Source organism: Triturus cristatus, chromosome 8, assembly GCF_964204655.1.
Source record: "Triturus cristatus chromosome 8, aTriCri1.1, whole genome shotgun sequence".
Lineage (NCBI taxonomy): Eukaryota > Metazoa > Chordata > Amphibia > Caudata > Salamandridae > Triturus > Triturus cristatus.
In genome coordinates, this window is record NC_140591.1 from 1,230,795,774 (window position 1) to 1,230,814,776 (window position 19,003).

At 41.9% G+C, this 19,003-nt stretch overlaps 1 protein-coding gene across 2 annotated transcripts in view; it reads left to right on the forward strand.

Annotated features, from left to right (window-relative positions):
• The window catches only part of SYTL5 (synaptotagmin like 5), a 725,724-nt gene that overhangs the window by 443,884 nt on the left and 262,837 nt on the right, over positions 1-19,003 (forward strand). For both annotated transcript variants that reach the window (XM_085622910.1, XM_085622911.1), the window contains one exon: positions 6,972-7,131. In XM_085622910.1, coding sequence (XP_085479036.1) covers positions 6,972-7,131 — 160 coding nt within the window. The remainder of the gene's footprint in view (positions 1-6,971; positions 7,132-19,003) is intronic.

A 19,003-nucleotide genomic window follows, 5' to 3' on the forward strand; every position in this document is an offset into this window, starting at 1 on the left:
CGGTGGTGAGTTGAGCGTTGACGATTTTCTCAATCACTTTGGCGGGGAACGGTAGGAGCGAGATGGGCCGGAAGTTTTTGAGTTCGGTGGGGTCTGCTGTTGGTTTCTTTAGGAGGGCGTTGAGTTCGGCGTGTTTCCATTTCTCCGGGAAGGTGGCGGTGGTGAAAGACGCGTTGATGATGTCTCGGAGGTGGGGTGCGATGATGTTGTCGGCTTTGTTGAAGATGTGGTGCGGGCAGGGGTCAGATGGTGATCCTGAGTGGATGGAGTTCATGATGCGGGTGGTTTCCTCGGTGGTGGTTGGGTTCCAGGTGAGGATGGTGGTGTTGTCGGTGGCGGGTTCCAGTGGTGGGTTCGTGTTGGTTGTGGTGAAGCTGTTGTAGATGTCGGTGATCTTGTGGTGGAAGAAGGCTGTGAGGGAGTCGCAGAGGTCCTGTGAGGGAGGGATGGAGTTGTTTTCTGCATCGGGGTTGGAGAGTTCTTTGACGATGCCAAATAGTTCCTTGCTGTTGTGGGCGTTGTTGTCTAGTCTGTTCTGGAAGGCTGATTTTCGTGCGGCGCGGAGGCATTGGTGGTGTTGGCGGGTGGCGTTCTTGAGAGCAGACATGTTCTCCTCGGTCTGGTTGAGGCGCCAAGTCTTTTCGAGGGTGCGGCATTCTTTTTTGGAGTCCTTGAGGTCGGGGGTGAACCAGGAGTTTTTCTTGTGGTTGTTGGTGTTTGCTTGGGTCTTCAGGGGGGCCAGGAGGTTGGCGCAGTCGGAGATCCAGCTCGTGAGGTTGTTGGTGGCTTCGTTGGGGTCTGTGGTGCTGGTGGGTTGCTTCTGAGAGAGGGTCGATGTGAGTTGTTCCGTGGTGATTCGATTCCACTGTCTTCTTGGTGGTTGCTGGGTGTGGTGGTGCACAGTGGTCTTCTTGAAGCTGAAGTGGACACAGCTTTGGTCCGACCAGGCGAGTTCGGTGGTGTGGCTGAAAGAGATGTGTTTGCTGGAGGAGAAGATGGGGTCGAGCGTGTGTCCGTCGTAGTGGGTGGGGGTGTTGACTAGCTGTTTCAGACCCAGGTTGGCGTGGTTGTCCAGTAAGGCGGTGGTGTTGTTGTCGGTGTGGTTCTCCAGGTGGAAGTTGAGGTCCCCTAGGAGGATGTAGTCGGTGGACGGGAGTGCCTGTGGGCTGACGAAGTCTGCGATGTCTTCGCTGAACTTAGTGCGTGGTCCTGGTGGTCTGTACATGAGGGTGCCTCTGAGGGTGGTCTTGGGGTCGCTGTGGATCGCGAAGTGGAGGTGTTCGGCGTCAGGGAGTGAGTTGTCGACGTGGGTCGAGATGCGGATGGAGCTTTTGTGTGCGATGGCGATGCCTCCTCCGGTGCGGTTGGTGCGGTCTTTCCGGATGATTTTGTAGCCGTCGGGGATGGCTATGGCGATGTCGGGTGTCGAGGAGGGGTTCATCCAGGTCTCGGTGAGGAAGGCGATGTCCGGGTTTGTTGAGTCGATGAGGTTCCATAGTTCGATGGCATGCCTGTGGACGGATCGGGTGTTGATCAGGATGCAGTCGAGGTTGTTTCCGGGGGAGTCGTTCTTGTCGGGTGCGATGTGTGTTCGTAGGCAGGTAAAGCGGCAGTTGCGGCAGGTGAAGGATCCGTGGGTCCGCTTGGGGGTAGCGCGGTAGCAGCCGGGCGTGCGGCCGGGGTTGAGGGCGGTGAGGGTGGTGGTGTGGTAGGTCAGGCGGGGGTGGCGGATGGGGTGGGGGTCGTGGGGACCAGGGGGACGGGTGCTGGGCGCGGTCCAGGCGCGGACGGGCGCAGACGGGCTTGCCTTAGGCGCGCCTTTGGCGCGCCAGTGGCGCGCCCGCTGCGCGGCCTCGCAGCGGCCGCCATATATGGGGTAGCCGGGGAGGGGGGGTCAGCTGGGAGGCGGGAGGCGGGAGGGTAGGTGGGCCAATGGGATTACGCTTGAGGAGCGCAAAAATGGCGGGAAAAGCGGGAGGCGGGCGGCGGGAAAAACGAGGAAAAAACAGCTTTGGGAAGGTGGCGAGAAAACAGGGGAAGAAGCGATGCGGACGACGAGAAAGGCGGGAAAAGGACGAGAAAAAAGGCGGAGAAAAACAAGCACAACGAGCAGGGGCACCGGGTGCACAGGGGGGGGCCACGCACTCGGGGATACAGAAAAAAGGTGGAATTACATTCAACCAGGCAGTCTCTGAGGCAGGCACTCGAGGGTACAAAATAGAAGGAGGGAACCGGGCACTCTGGGACCACGCACTCGGGGAACAAGGAGAGAAGTGGGAGCGGCAGTCACGGGGGCACACAGGCAGAACTAGGCAACACTGAGGCAGGCAAGCACTGGTGGCGCTGCGGAGGCGGGGGAGCGGCCTACCCTAAGGTCAAGGGTCGCCACTGCAGGGCCTGTGTGCACAGTTTACTGCTATTTTAACTTGCCATTTAAAATTACTTGCCAAGCCTTAACCTCCCTTTATTACACATAGGTCACCCCTAAGGGCAGGGTGCTGTGTAAGTAAAAGTTAGGAGATGTTCTTTTATGTTTTGCATGTCCTGGTAGTGATAGCCTATTTTGTTTTTCATGGATGTGAGGCCTACTCCTCTCATAGGCTAGCATTGGGAATTCCCTTGTATACTTTTAAGTGGCAATTCCTGATCAGAAACGAGTGGCGTTGCCATGTTTGGTATGTTTTAAATAGTGGTGATAAATCCTACTTACTGGTGTAGTTGGATTTTACATTACTATTTTAGAAATTTCTCTGTGCTTATGACTCTTTGTGCTTTGCAGTCTAACTCCAATACACATCTTGGTTGCGAGACAGCTATACCTTATACATACCTTCTAGACACCCACAGTGCAGGAAGGGCTGGCTGTGACAGGGGATACATCTGCATTCATCTGCATACTGATAGTCTACCTGGGCAGGGAGAGAGAGAGATACCACATTAAGTTTAATAGTAGTGCAGGTGTGCTGTTTCCTATGTTTTTATGAGTATATATTGTAATTCATGTGCTTTTTCCTTATCTAACTTGCATTACATGCACTAAGGGTATAATGTATATCATTTTGGTCTTGCCTTGATCAGAATAACTAGTACTACCTGAATACTTGTATAGTGTACAAACTATTTATGATTTATGTAATTTTGGTCTGGTTTTATGCACAATACGATATATTTTTATATACTCCTGTGTGGAGTCTCTTTTGTGGTGTATTCATTGTGTTGCTGTGTGAGTGAATTTGCATATGATCTCTAATGATAAGCCTGCATGCTCTGTGCAAGCTAAGAGAGTGACCACAGGTTATCTTTGGTGTGTAACTGCCTTGCCCTGACTAGAGTGGGGCGTTCTGCCTGTCTTAGATGAATACCCTAGCCTACCAGAAACCCCATTTCTAACAAGGGGGCAGGTGTTTTTCCTACTTAGCCTCCAAACTTTGGAACTCTCTCCCCCTGTACCTTAAACTGGAATTTAAATATTTGAAATTTAGAAAGCTACTAAAAGTCTACCTGTTTGCCCAGGCATTTGTGTACTCATGTTGGTTCATGTTATCTCCTCTAAGCACCAAAAAACCTTTGCTGAACGTGCACTATATAAAATCCTATAACATAACATAACAAGCATAACATAGCATAACCCCAGCACTAAAGCTATTCAAAATAGCATTCCAGCAGAGCTCTTCTGTTTTCATGTCTGTCCTTTTATGTCTTTACCTCTATAGATCACATTTAAAGTATCCTCACAGTGAGAGTTCTTGTATACATCAGTCTAATATGACATGTGTTTGCTTTATCACTGTGAGGATGTGAATTATATCTGCTCAGTATGTCTGACTAGATAGATTAGGTTATATATCTCGACCCTGATGAATCGCCATTGACTCCTTCATGAGTAGTTTGAGGCAAGAGACATGTATGTTTCTGAATACAAGGAGATCAGTGCTGTTCCTAAGATTGCATGGGACGTCATTCCAGGCCTTTGCCGCGCATGTAATGAAACTCCTCCCACCCCACGTAGCTTTCTTAATGGGGGGTATGGTCACAAGTTTAGCTCCTATTAAGCACAAGGTTCTATTGGGAGTGAACTATTGAAACCGCTGTTTCAAATATTCTGGTCCCAAGCCATGTGGGGCCTTGAAAACTGTGCATAAAGATTTTAAACACCCCCGTTTCCTGATTGGCAACCAGTGTAGTCTTTTGATTTCCTTGGAGTCCAAATCAAATTTTGGTATGCCCGTAAGAAGTCTTGCTCCAGCGTTTTGCAAAAGTTGCAGTTTGTTTAAATATCGTTCTTGAATATTCAAATAAAGACCGTCATAGTAATTCAGCCATGATAGAATGAGAGATGTAGACCTTACTAACATTCCAGGATTCATTGATATTCCCCTGGGTTCTATGCTTGTTTTTATACTTAGCATGATTTCTTAGCTGTCCCAATTAAAGGTATCCGTTATTCTGAACCCATGGCCATTTTTAAATCACTGACATGCCCAATCTACCACTTCTGCATCCCTCCCTCCAGCTTAGTGCAGAGTATTACTCAGATTCGCAAATAATGAAAAGATCTCCAGCAAAGAGTCCCCCTCATAGGGGCCGGCTAGGCATTGCAGCCCCCACCCAGCAAGGAGCACAGCCCTATGAAGAAGCATGCCATTTCGGTGGATGAGGGCTTCACCTGTAAGAAATAGAGGGGCAGATTTACGAGTTCTGGCGCATCTCTGCAAATCAGCAGGGAGGCGCCAGAAAAGATGCGACACGGAATTCCCTCCCTGCGCCACCACAAATGTGCCGCATTTACAATGCGGTGCACCGTGGCGCAAGGATAGGGTGGTGCGTGTCACATCCTGTGGCGTAAGAGCGGCGCATTGCTGGAGTCATGTCGCAAGCACGTCACGGCTCCAGCAATGCTCAAGGGCGCCCTATGCCTAACATGCTGCATCACCCCTTACGCCTGCTTCAAGCAGGCGCAGGGTTTTGATGCAGCATGGACATAAGAGTGATTCAGTGAAATCTTTTAGATTTCACTGCGTCACGTTTACTAGGCAATCCCACGACGGAACGCCCACCCTGCGCCGGAATGCCCACATGAAACATAACACAGGTTTCATATGGCGCAGCGCTTTACAACGTGACGCATCTCCCTAGATGCGTCATGTTGTAAATAAGGCGCAACGTGGCGCATGGGGCTTGTAAATCTGCCCCATAGAATGTATAAACTTAAATCTGTGAGAAAGAAAAAAATATTTTTTTCACTTAACAAAAAACTCTACTGTCAGGGATTTTTTTTTACATGTAACTGTTCTCGGAACAGAACACCTTCTTGTGTTTTTGGGAAGAGATAAAGCCATGGCCTCAATGCCCATGACACCCAACTATGCATTATTTATCACTCAAATATCAAATTTAGCTTATTTTGGAAAATCAACCGTTTTGCTCCAAATATAACTTTATGAGCTCTGAAAAACACACATTTTCATCTCAAATTCACACTTTTGTATAGCCATACACATTTTAATTCAAGCAAGAGCCTGCTTCTAATTTAGTAGCTACTTATTGGCAGCTGGAGGGCTACTTGTTGGTGTAGAGTCCCTTAGATACTGACAGAAAAACACTAACCAGCTCCCTGATCACTCAGATATTGATAATAGTTCACAGCTGCCAAGAAATAAAATTAAGTAAAGTGTTCAAAGTAAGAAGTAATATTAATAGGTATGAGAAATGCACTCTTACAATGATTGAATAGGTTGGTAACTATGCAAATCAATTTTTGGAGCCAAGGATATTCCATTGTTGCCATTTGGTCTTTGTTTAAGTAAGAATCTGTACAGATTTTCTTCTTTAACAATGTTCACAAAGGTGCTATGCTTTTGTTATGCTGAGAAGCAAGGTGATGGAGAGTGGCAAACATGTGATTAGTTTAGAAGTTCCCACAGTCCAGTAGTTGCACTGGTTGCATTTAAGTGCCATTAAATAAATAGTTCATAACAAAACTATGAAATTTGAATCTTTCTATTTTTTTTTTTACTAAAGTAATATATTACTTTTAATGTAGACTTTCCGTGTTGTATTAATTTATGTGTGGGTGTACCAGAAAAGTTACAAAAATAAGATAATAGAAAGTAGTTTCTAAAAAACAAAATCAAAGACCTCTTTGTAGCTAATCACATTAATAAAAAATAAAGCTTTGTCAAAAACATTAGAAAAACATTGAAGAACATAATTTGTGTTATGCTACATTCATTAAAAATGAACCCAGTTTTTAACAGAAAACAACTTGTTCTCATTGTGAATACTCGTTTTGGAACAGATTATTAATGTTAAAATGAAGAAAACTGGTAATGAGATAAAGGCAGAGAGGCAGGGTAGTTATAGATTAAGAGGAGGAATGACTACAGAGGGGGTAACAATTGGCAGAGGAGGGGCTAGGTGGAGAGGGAACATCAATGGGGGTAAATTAATTGGAATGATCGAAAGCAGATATGGGGATAGGACCCTGCCCTGAGAACAGCAGCTTAAAAAAGTGAACAGTCACCCAGAGAAAGTTGGAGGAAGAAATGGAAGGGGTGAACTGAAAAAGGATATATGCAAATCTTGTAGAAAAATTAACTAAGAGAACCCATATTCAAGATTAATGGCATTCCCTTAATAAAAAATAAGCAAATTCAAGTTAAAAAATACATTTTGTAAACTGTTTCATTGTTAAGATTTCACTTAAATGGTGTAGATAAAATGGTTTCACAAAACTGTTTGTCTATGAAATCATTTTTCCATGAAATGATAGCAACCAAGTGTGAGAACAGTTAAAGGTAACAAGGCTAAGCTTTGATGGTATTGAGGTACATTGTTACTTTTAATGTTATTTCCATGAGTTTTATGTGTGGCCTTTCTTTAGTGGAGAAGGACCTGTGTGCATTTGTATTCCTGAAACATGATGATTTACACCTGAGTGATTTAAAACTTTGTACTCTATTCAACTACAGGGGAAGTAACTTGTCTCTGAGCACGACAGAACTTGATGCTACGCCTGGCAACCATAAGGCTTCAGCACAGCTGTTAAACCGGAATACTGCTTCTGCAGCGATGCCCACTGGATCTCCGGCACTTAGCACACGGAGTATGGCATCCAACTATAGTCGCAAGGTTAGATGAAGAGAGCTGAAAGGCAGCCAATCTGTTTTGCAACATGCTTCACCAATGTGTTAAATGTTTTTTGCAATTCAATTGAACTATACCATGAAGCTTGGAAGTAGCATTTGCTATCACATCTTTCTAAGAAATTCTGAAAAATGTCATATTGTCGGAATCTTGTAATGACATCTTACTGTGTTTCCTTCCTATACATTAGTATCTTAAATATACCTTAATTTTATAATTTGTATAAAACATGTACGGGGGCAAGGGACCCTATTCCCAAGGGTTCTATTCTATTTATAAGGGAAGGGAGGCATGCAGCTCCTTTCTCCTAGCCCTAATAAGTCCCAGGGACCAAATCCCCGGTGCTGAATTTCATTAAGAAGGGGAGGGGGGCTCATGGCCCCTCACCCTGAGCCTTAAAAGACCCCTGTGTTCCTATCCCCCCATGGCTGACTTGCATATTAAAGGTGAAAGGGGCCAAATACTCCGGGGGCCCCATCCCTCAGTGCAGAAGGAACCTTCTTAGTGGGTGCTCAGGTGCCCACTCAGGACACCCAACAAATAATACATTGGGGGATGTGAGGGGCGCCCCAGAGCCCCCGTGGCCCCAGCCAGCTCCCCAAATGCTGCAGGAGCCTGCATTGCTCCTGCCCAGCAGGAGCAGCTGTTTATGCTTTCTCCCGCCAGGTGAGAGCTACGTGTATTTCCCTGCCTGCAGGCGTACTGGTGGGGAAACAAAAATCCACTCCCACTCTGCAGGAGCATTTTTAAATCTTCCACCAAGTGAAAACAGATATGTCTTCCCTGCCAGCGATCCTGATGGCAGGGAAGACATGTCTGCTTGCACCCAGTGAAGCTGAAATGCGTCTGTTCATTTCTTTGCCCAAGGTGAATAAATAACTATTGGAGAGAACCCACTGGACTGCTTGGAATTTATTTTGGAGTGTGGCTGGAATACGTGGGGATATACTCACATGTTACTATTGAGCACCAACCTCAACAAGGTCTGCAGAATCAAGTGTGAATTGTAGAGGATGAAGTAATTCAGATCACTATCACGACCTGACGCATTTATTTGCATTGTCTGGGCGAAATCTCTCTACAACACCATGATGGAGAAGTGGTGGTTGCATGGAGGACCGACTAACAACAGTAGCCTCCTCCATGGGCATGGTACAAATACTGATTAAGTATGCGGGGAGTGGTAGGGAGAAGCTGTTAAAAGAAATACAAATATTGGAGGCCAGATTGGCACAAAATAAAGACAAAGAGAAAATAGAAGAATTAAGGGGACATATGAAAGGAAAATCAGTGGCGTATGAAGAGGAAACACAAACAGAATAAGTTTATAAGAGATAAACAAGACTATGAATCAGGTAGAATATTGGCATTTGCCAAATGGTACGCAGCGCTCAGAAGAGAACTCTACAAGTCTCGAAATCTCACCACACAAAAGGCTAAGGAAACGTCTGAATCAGAGATTGGAACGGATACCGACATATCTGAGAGTGACACTACGTACACACCAGAATCTGCAGGAAGTGGGGATAGAGGTTTTTTTAGACTACAGACTTTTAAGACAAACGCAAAAGAAGACATACTGAGAAGAAGTCAATTCTGAAGGAAAACCAGGAGGAGCAGAAACAAAGAGAAAAAGCAACAAAGGAAACAGATCTTACAGAGAAACAAGGAGCAAAATAGCGGGGACATAATAACAACACAGGATAATACTATCATTAATCTTAGTTATCATCTTCTTATGGAAGCAGAGGAGTCAGTATCAAGATTGGGGTTGTTGTTTTGTCCCACTATAAGATTTGATTCCACCAAAACCTAAAACTAAAGAAAATACATATGCAAGGACAAAATAAGCGATTCAAGATTGGGGGACTGTGATGCAACCAACTGATATTCTTACTTGTGAGGATTTAGAAACGTTAACAACACTAGAAATCATGAATGAAAAGTTACCATTTGACTCTTATTCCCTAATGAATGACAGTACAGTAGAAGTAATGTTAGAGAATGCTGGAATCACACAAAGGAGTGGACATAGTAATTTTAAACCTTCCTCTAAATTTGTACCAGTAGAACCCCATAATTGTATAGATACCTTTTCAGGATATTGTCATCAAAGAGTTGAAACAACTGCGACACGAGCCAGGATCTACAGGAAAACATAATCTGTCAAAGGAACAACAGAAAACCTTGAATAATTTAGAGAAGTACATGGGTATAGTCATCAAGCTATCCAATAAGGGTGTCAGTGTAGTTATCATGTCAAGGGAATATTATGAAAAGGAGGCTTTGAGCTAATTGGCAGATAGGGAGTACTATGAACCAATCCACAAATCGTAGGATGCGGGAATTATTGGCAAATTTTCAATGGTTCTTGCTGACTGGCATGATAAAGGCATACCGGAATAGGAGGAATATCTATTTTTTAGTTGTGAGATCCCCAAGTACCCACCTTTTATCAAATCCCCAAGATTCACAAACATTCAACTCGCCCTACAAGTCATCTAGTTGTCTATTCCAGATCAAGCCTGTTGGCAAATGCATCTTTGTATATTGATTATTATTTGTTACCTTTTGTTAAAGGCTTGAGCTCATACATAAGAGACACCAAGGAGATTTGGAAACAATTGAAGGGGGTGATAGGGAAAATGACTACATTATGATAACTCTGGACATTACAAGTCTATACACAAGCATTTCACATACACAGGGCATTGAAGCCGTTAAGTATTTTCTCAAGAACAGACATATCAAATATTACCAACATAATCATATGATTTTACATCTTATTAAATTCTGTCTATATGAAAATATTTTTCTGTTTGGGGTTCAATATTACATACAGAAACAGGGGACTGCTATAGGCACCTGCTTCGCCCCCCAGCTACGCAAATTTGACGCCGGCTAACGGGAAAGGTGGATGGCATGGGCAGGTCACCTAAGTGAGTGGATGTAGCATGTCCTACTGTGGGCGCACTACATTGATGACATATTTGTTGTCTGGAAAGAAGAATGGGACAAGGCTGAGAAGTATATTTGCATTCTGAATCAGAATGGCCTGAACTTGAGATTCACAATACATATGAGTAAACAGGAGGTCAATTTCCTTGACTTAACTTTAACTGTTACAGCTCACACCATTTGTAGCACCCTATTTAGGAAACCCACTGTGTTAAACAGCATTCTACATGGTGCCAGTAATCACTTTAAGGGTATGAAATGGAGCATCCCCCACGGGGAGTCGCTCCATACCAAATGCAATTGTAGCAGGGATTTCAATAAAGTACAAGAAGAAATGACTGAGAGGTTTCTGGTCAGAGAGTATCCTATCTGAATATTGTAGTCAGCCAAAGAGAGGGTCAAGCAATATTCACATCAGGACCTTCTAGAAGATAAGAATAAAACATAAGAAGAATTTAAGATGAGATTTATAAGTTAATTTTCAACAGATATAGCTGTGCTTTGCTGAATCTTTTGCAGGAATTGATACATTTTGAGATCAGATAATACAATTGGCCATACATTAAACACACATCCACAAATCACATATAGGAGAAGTCCATAGCCATTTTACATCCAAAGCGAGTTTGCGACCAGATATGTCTGAAACAGGATTTTTATCCACATACAATTTAAAGCATGCAACAACAGTGGGAAGGTTAATTCTTATAGAATACAAGGCACAAAAGACCAGTAAAAATCACATAAGGTGTATTGGTTAGTATGTCGGTGCATTACACAATATATTGGCAGCACAGTACACCCCACAAAAAAATGCATCCTGAAAAATGAATGCAATAACAAAGGGAGATTAAATATACCCAGTGGTGAGGCATGTTCAGGCTGCACATGCCAGCACTTCCAATCTCTGGAAGTGCTAATGCTTGGGTAGAGTAGAGCCCAATTAAAGAGAAGGTAATAGCATATTGAAGTAGCGCAGATTGGAGTCAAGGTTTAATATAAATCTACAGACCAAGACCTCAACAGCGAAGAGAAACTGCCCATACATTTGGGTTAATGGAGACTCTCAGTTAGGGACAACAAGGGATAATAGAGTTAACCAATACAGAACAGAGCCAATAGGAGAATGATGTCCCATAGCACCTTATATAGATTATATAGATTTTTACGTCACTTCTTATCGTTTCTAATGTAACTTGCCGGATAGTTTGCCTATATTTCTTATTGGCTTTCAAAAATTGTATTGTATTCATTTTTTGCTGTTGTAGGTTCCTTTGTGTATGATTCTTTTGATTTATTTTATATTATGAGGCAGAGTATTATATGAAAGAAATTTGTAAGATCTCTCATGTTGGGTAATTAATGAATTTTCAATTCAATGTATTGAGGGATGTGTAGTGTTCAATTAGAACAAGGTGCTGCACGTAGGATGTAGATAGCTAAATTAGTGGTATGCATGAAATCGAAAAAGATACCAGTTTTATAGGCCTATTCAGGGCATGAATGTTGCATCATAATGAATTTTCTAAATACGAAATTAGATCTTTACAATAAGCACTGGCACTTTAATAGAAGAGGAAGAACATGTATTTCGGTAATGATCATATAATCTTGGGATTTAAAGAGTAAATTGTTTCAAAGTAATAATCATATTTAAATGATATATGAAGTTTGTACGATTCATGTATGAAGGGCGCATTTTCTCAGCTGATGTGCCCCAACATGAGACACTCAATAACGTAATAGAATGTAATTTCTGTACAAGCCAAGGTGGCCGAAACATTTGTTTGCACTTTGAATACGTTTGAACCTTTTTTTAAAAAGAGGCAGTTATAAAAAAACATAGTGATCAAGGCGTGTAGCTGAAACGCTGCTATTAGTTTCTTTGCACAACTGAATAAATAACCATTGGAGAAAACCCACTGGAATGCTTGAAATTTCTTCTGGAGTGTGGCTATAATAAGTGGGAATCCACTCCCACATTACTGTGCACCCACCTCGACAGAGCCTGCAGTGACACACACACATATATGCACACACACATACAAGTATATATGAATAATAAATACCTACCTATGTATATTTGTCTTCTCTTTATTTTGGTAGTTGATATTCTAGCCACCACACTTTTGTCAGACAACATTTAAAACACAATATCTGGTAGATTACTCGGTTGTCTTGTTTTGCTAATTGGGGTAGCATGTATTTACCTAATGGTAATTCACAAGCTAGATGTTATCCTTTTTTGAGGTCTCATGTGTGTTGGTTGATTATCATGATCATTGCTTTCTCTCTTTCTCTATAAATTTTATTTACTTTTCAATCCTCTTCCTAGGCTGAAAGTTTTAACTTCAACCTATTTCATTGAAGCAGAGTTATGTTTCCATCTCTCCAAGGACTGAATTTAAACATGTGGAATAAAAGTAACAAGCAGGTGTACACAGATTGCTTCACTCAATTCTGCTGCTCTGTGGATCAGACATCATTACCACTAATCCACATATACCATTGAAAAAGACATGCTTTACTTTAATATGGTAAACTGGTACAAACAATCAAAATAGTCACTTTACTTCTGAGCATCAAATGAGGAGGTGTTTCATACATCAACATGACCACAACTCATGAGGACATATGTTCTCTAGCAAGAGAGTAAAGGTTATATCAGCTAATAATATTTGCGATGGTAATAGCTAATAGAATTATCATAAGTTAAAAACCATTGCTGTCAAACACTAATCTGAAATAAATGTAATGGTAATGCAAAATACATTGAAAACTAAATAATTATCTACAATACTTGAAAGATGAAAGTAGTGTTAATAACTTTTCAAAACATCCTGAGATGTTTTAAAGAGATGTTTGGATTAAATGAAACTGGTAATCGAAGGCTTATACTGGGCTGTGTATGGGTGTTTGTACCAAGAGATGCATTATGCAATATGCTCTAGAAGTGACAGCAAAGCTGAGGAGGAGCAGAGCAGACTAGAGAGATAATTCTGGTGCAGACATCTCCAAAGAGGAAACAAACTGACTAATAATGTAACCAGCAGGACCAGGTAATATAGTGAGACAGAATGGGAGAGAGCAGTAGAACATGGAAAACGTAAGCTAAAAGTAGGGAGTGAATGAATAGTGAAAAGCTGAGTAAAAGTTAATGGAAAAATTACTTTCAATGAAATTCATCTGGCAAAATTAAATTTTAAATCAAATCTAATGTATGTTTCTAAATTAATTTGACAATTTTATTTCATGTTACTTTTTAAATCAGTTTATTCAAATTAATCACATAGATTCTTCTGTGACACATACAATCATCAAATCAAAAGAGATTCTAGAGAGGCAGGGCTTTGTACACTAATAGATCTTTTCCTCATCATTTCATACATCTTAAACTGTATAGTTTAGCAGCACTAACTATAACTTGCTCTCTCGCCATGCACTGCTTATGACCTCACATATGACCTAACGCATGACATGTTCTATGGCATCATTTATGACATCACTAATTACATCTCAAATGAAATCATTGATGACATCACTGATGACAACACTGAGAACATCATCCAATGAGTGTGCTAGTTTGTTTTATAGTTTAGAGAGTCGCGGGTAAGTACCATATTACTTGTCTACCTAATTTTGTACAGCATGGGTCCAGATAATGGGTGGAAGTGCTTACAAAATATATCTGCTCCTACTGCATTATGGGTGTGTAGAGGTATTGAACACATTATAAATCTTTGTATTCAAGATTAACACTGTGTGCAGGTGGCAGTTGATCACTTCTGTTCATTATGTTCCACCCAGATTTTTTAGTACTGCAGAAAAAGTATTCAACAGGAGTAAGACTCTACATAGTAGATACTGTGTTTTGTAAGCAGTCTTGAGTTATTAGAATCGTGCCAGCATGACAATTTCTACATAAATTAGAAGAGTGTGTGCACTAGGTACTAGCCAATATACATGTACTTGTTTTGGTGGAGAAGATAGACTATCTGTAAAGTTTTCAGGACAGTGTAAACGGTGCAGGTAGTAGGATGTTCATCACCTACAGATCTTGGTTATTTTTTAGAAAATAATGTCTTTTTGACAACTATTGCATAGAGTGTACACAGTTCTTAGTGGATGCTTTTTTAATGCTCTGTGGTGTGTTTCTTATGAAAGTTTTACTATTTGTAAACAGTGTGGTATAAAGCAAACTCTCTCCATAGAGTAAGTGCTGTTTACAGTACCCAGTTATCTACTGATATCAACTTCAGTTCTCAATGTACGTTCAGCGAGTTTCAGGTGCTTGATACAGATAAAAGCTGTCTGTAGTAGGTCATTTGTTTTGGAACTGACATTCAGCATGTTTAGGAACTTGGCTTTCTCTGAACAGTTGTATGCAGATTGAACACCATACTCAATGAGGGTTTCCCATACACCTGTGGTTGATTGTTAATGTGAACTATTCTAGTTGTAAAGTGTATGGTATACGCTCAAAGTTGCACATAATGCATGCTTTCTACACCGAAGGAAGTTGTGTCTATGATGGCAGTAATGGTGGCTGATATTCTCCTGAGCTATTTTTTACTTACTGTCAGTTATCTAATGCCACAATAATTTATACAGCAATATGCGAGAAAATGATGCTTGGCTGATATCATCAATAATTTCATTTGAGTTGTCAGCGATGTCATAAATGATGTCATAGAAAATGTCATGAGTGATGTCATATGTGAGGTCATAAGCAGTGCATGTCAGGGGCACAAGTTATAACTGGTGAATCCCTGTGTTTTTTTTAGTTCAATACGTTAATGTTGTCACTGACAAATTCTTCTAACTATAATATGTATGTATATATATATATATTCACTGAAAAAACCATGGGTTTCACACACGTTATAGTTAGGAATTAGCATTTAAAAAACCTTAGAAATTCAATGAAAAAACCAAAGGTTTCACACATGTTATAGTTAGCTGGACATTTCACTCGTAAAAAACCATTGAAATTCCCCCGTTATAGTTAGTTCAGCTAACTATAACTCGCGCGCCCGCAATGCACTACTGATGACGTCACATATTACATCACTCATGACATGGTCACTGACATCACTCATGACATCACTGATGACATCTCAAATGACATCACTGATGACATCACTGATGACATCATCCTTGTGATAGAGTGGCAGACCTCCTCTCCCCCTAATATAACCATTGAAACACACATTCAAAAATAGAAACTAAAATGTTCAAAATAATGAACATATCAATATCAGTTACAACAACCTATTCAGTAATTCTAAGAACCACATACACATACAGTAATTCACCAACAGTCCTCTACAGTCACTCATACATGTACTCACTCATCATATGTACTCATACACCTGTACATCCCGTTACACAATGCCACTCATCCATAGAGTAACTCACACACATAGTCACTCATGCTAATAAAGAATCAATCATCCATTTACTTGCATATACAGTTATACACACACCACCACACTTACTTCTACAGAAACTTACATATACTTACTCTTTTAAACAATCACTTATAGAAACACATACTTATTCATACAGGAACTCTTCCAATCTCTCACTCTCACATATACTCACTTATATACACCAATAGTCACATATACTAGTTTAAAACATATGTAGTTACTCATAAAGACACTATTGAGACAGTCATTCACTCACTAACACACCCATGCACACACTCATCCACCCATACAGTCATGCACACATGCTGTATTCAACACATACAAACAGTGAGTCACTCATTCATGCACCTATGCACTAAGTAATACCCCCCACCGAACCATACAGAAACTCAGACACTCATAGTGATAAAAAACCAACTAATAACCTATATAGACACTCATGTAGCTACTCACCAACCCATGCAGCCACTTATACACAAAGTAAGAAACTGATACAGATATTGAAATATTTAAAGATTACTCAGTAAGCCATGTATTCACTATGATACACTTAAACAGTCAGTTACACAAAAAAAATTCCAAAAAAAAGTATCCATTTAGACACTTATATACCCATTTATTCTTCCTTTGACCTTGAGATATACATAAATATAAAAAATATATAATTTTCATAAAAACACACAATCACTGGATGATGTCATCAGTGATGTCATCAGTGATGTCATTTGAGATGTCATCAGTGATGTCATGAGTGATGTCAGTGACCATGTCATGAGTGATGTAATATGTGACGTCATCAGTAGTGCATTGCGGGCGCGCGAGTTATAGTTAGCTGAACTAACTATAACGGGGGAATTTCAATGGTTTTTTACGAGTGAAATGTCCAGCTAACTATAACATGTGTGAAACCTTTGGTTTTTTCATTGAATTTCTAAGGTTTTTTAAATGCTAATTCCTAACTATAACGTGTGTGAAACCCATGGTTTTTTCAGTGAATTTCAAAGGTTTTTTAAATGCTAATTTCTAACTATGCCTACAGAGATAGGACATGTGAAGAAAGAAGAAAAAATGCACAGAAAGAAACAAAAGAAGTGCAGAAAGAAGCAACAGAAGTCCTCAAATACGAAGATAAGTGCAGGAAGAAGGATAACGTGCAGAAAGAACAAAAAGAAGAGCAGAAAGAAGCCTTGTTGCAAAATCATCCTGTACCCTCAACTTTTTCAGACGGATACTGGTGGTAACTGAGTCTGACTAACCAGTCCTAGAGCCAGTGCTATGTTAAAAGACACTTAGAATACAGTGAAAACACCTACATACACTAGGGAACATTATGCGTTGGGGTCCCCCTGTGATTAGCATGACCTCCTCTGTAAGCCCCTAGTGTATAATAGGGCATGGGGATTAAAACTACCTCTTAAAACAGGCCACAGGGCGTTTTTGCACACATTAACTCAGGCCCCGTCCCCTCCCTTCACCACTGTGTAAACACGCCCTGTGTCCATTTTTAGTTGGGAGATTAAGTTCATTTGAATCCTGAGGGTCCCTAGGGTCCAACTAGCCCACTAGGTACCTCCAGTAAGTCCCACAGAGCTGCGTTGCAGAGAGGTGTAAAAAGTGGCACGGCCTGGACCACCTCTCTGCAATGCAGCTCAGTGGCGCTTACTGGAAGCACTTGGTGGGCTAGTTAGCCCCCAGGGGCCCTCAGTATTGAAGGGAAATTATATCCCCAATTTAAAACATGCCATAGTGCGTGTTTGCACACGTCACCTCAGGCCCCGTCCCCTCCCTTCACCACTGTGTAAACGCGCCCTGTGGCTGTTCTAAGTTGAGAGTCCCCCTGAATCCTAAGGGTCCCTAGGGTCAAACTAGACCACTAGGTACCTCCAGTAAGCGCCACAGAGCTGCGTTGCAGAGAGGTGTAAAAAGGGGCTTGGCCTCAGAACACCTGGCTGCAGCGCAGCTCCCTGGCGCATACTGGAGATGCCTGTTGGGGGCGCGTTTGCAGAGTGCTGCACGGAGGGGGCATGGCCTCCGGCACGATGCCAGTCTTTTATTTATTTTAGTTTTTTAAGAAGGGGGGCTGTTTGGTTCCCCTTCTTATTCTAATTTATTGGCCCTGATGACCCCATCCCCCAGGGCCAGTCTCCTAATTATATTTTTTTGACCCCAATCCCCAGGGCCGGCCACTGTTTTTTATTATTTTTAAAAAATATATATTTATAGACACACCTAGGACATGCTGGACAAACCGTACGTACCTATCACCATGACGATTTGCGTGATATTCATTAAAAGGCGACTATGCATGCAATGAATCCACGTGGAATGTATTTACACCACTAGTGAAGCTCTGACATGTCTGATGCCCTACCGTGCCTAATCCTGGTAGACACCCTTGTCGTTTATTTATACAAACATGGGTAGCTATTGACGGGCACATTTAATACACATGCACACCAAGCCATTCAAAGGGGATTCGACAAAAATTCGACCAAAACTATGCAAGAAACCCCCCTCACGGTTAATAAAACACACATCCACTGCCGGATGTGTAATACTTTTTATTTTACTCTCTGGAAAGGGGACGAACATCACTTGAGAGTCACAGCGTGCTCCTGACAGAGCCCAATGCTGTGTTACACCCACCATTGCCTGCCGAGTGCCACACACCTCTGTGTTGTATTCCACTAGCTAGTGCATATGCTATGACACTCTCTAGCCCATGTGCACTGTAACACCACCCCGTGAATATGTCATGCCACACTTGTCTTCGCACGGGTTATATTGCCCCATCTAACGTGCCTTTCTCGATGCCTATGTTATAACGCACAGTGCTATGCCATACATATTACAATCTGGGATCCATATATTTGTCACAGTGCATATGCAACGTTACACTCCCCAGCACATATTTTATATTACAACTTTAGAGACTAGTTAGGTTACACAACACTGCCCTGTGCATATTACACTCCAAGGCGCATATCGCATAGCACGCGCTAGTGCCTGTGCTATCTCGCGCTCTCCAATGAATCTGTCATTGCGCACAATGTATTGCAAATTATATTTCACGCCCGGTTCATCTTATATCACACTTTTTGGTGCATAGTTTATACCATACACTATATCTAGTTTTCATTTTCAATCGTGCTCTCAGGACTATGTTCTATATAACACTGTGTTCACCTACCCTTTTCACGGGCATTACATTTTGCGATAGGGGGTGGAGGGTCAGGGGGTGTTTCTGCCAAGTGAGCCCGGAGTCACAGTCACAAACGTCCTCTTCTTCCTGAATAAAAGTGAGATTATGCTGCATACTTGTTCATATTTTAAGTAGTTCGCACAGACACAATGTTTTAAAAACAATAAAGTTCCTAATACCCGCCTTCTCTGAACAGTTAGCTTGCTGCCCCATCCCCTTCCTCCCTATCCTCTGTTGTGTGAATCCATGGACTAGCCTCCTCCCT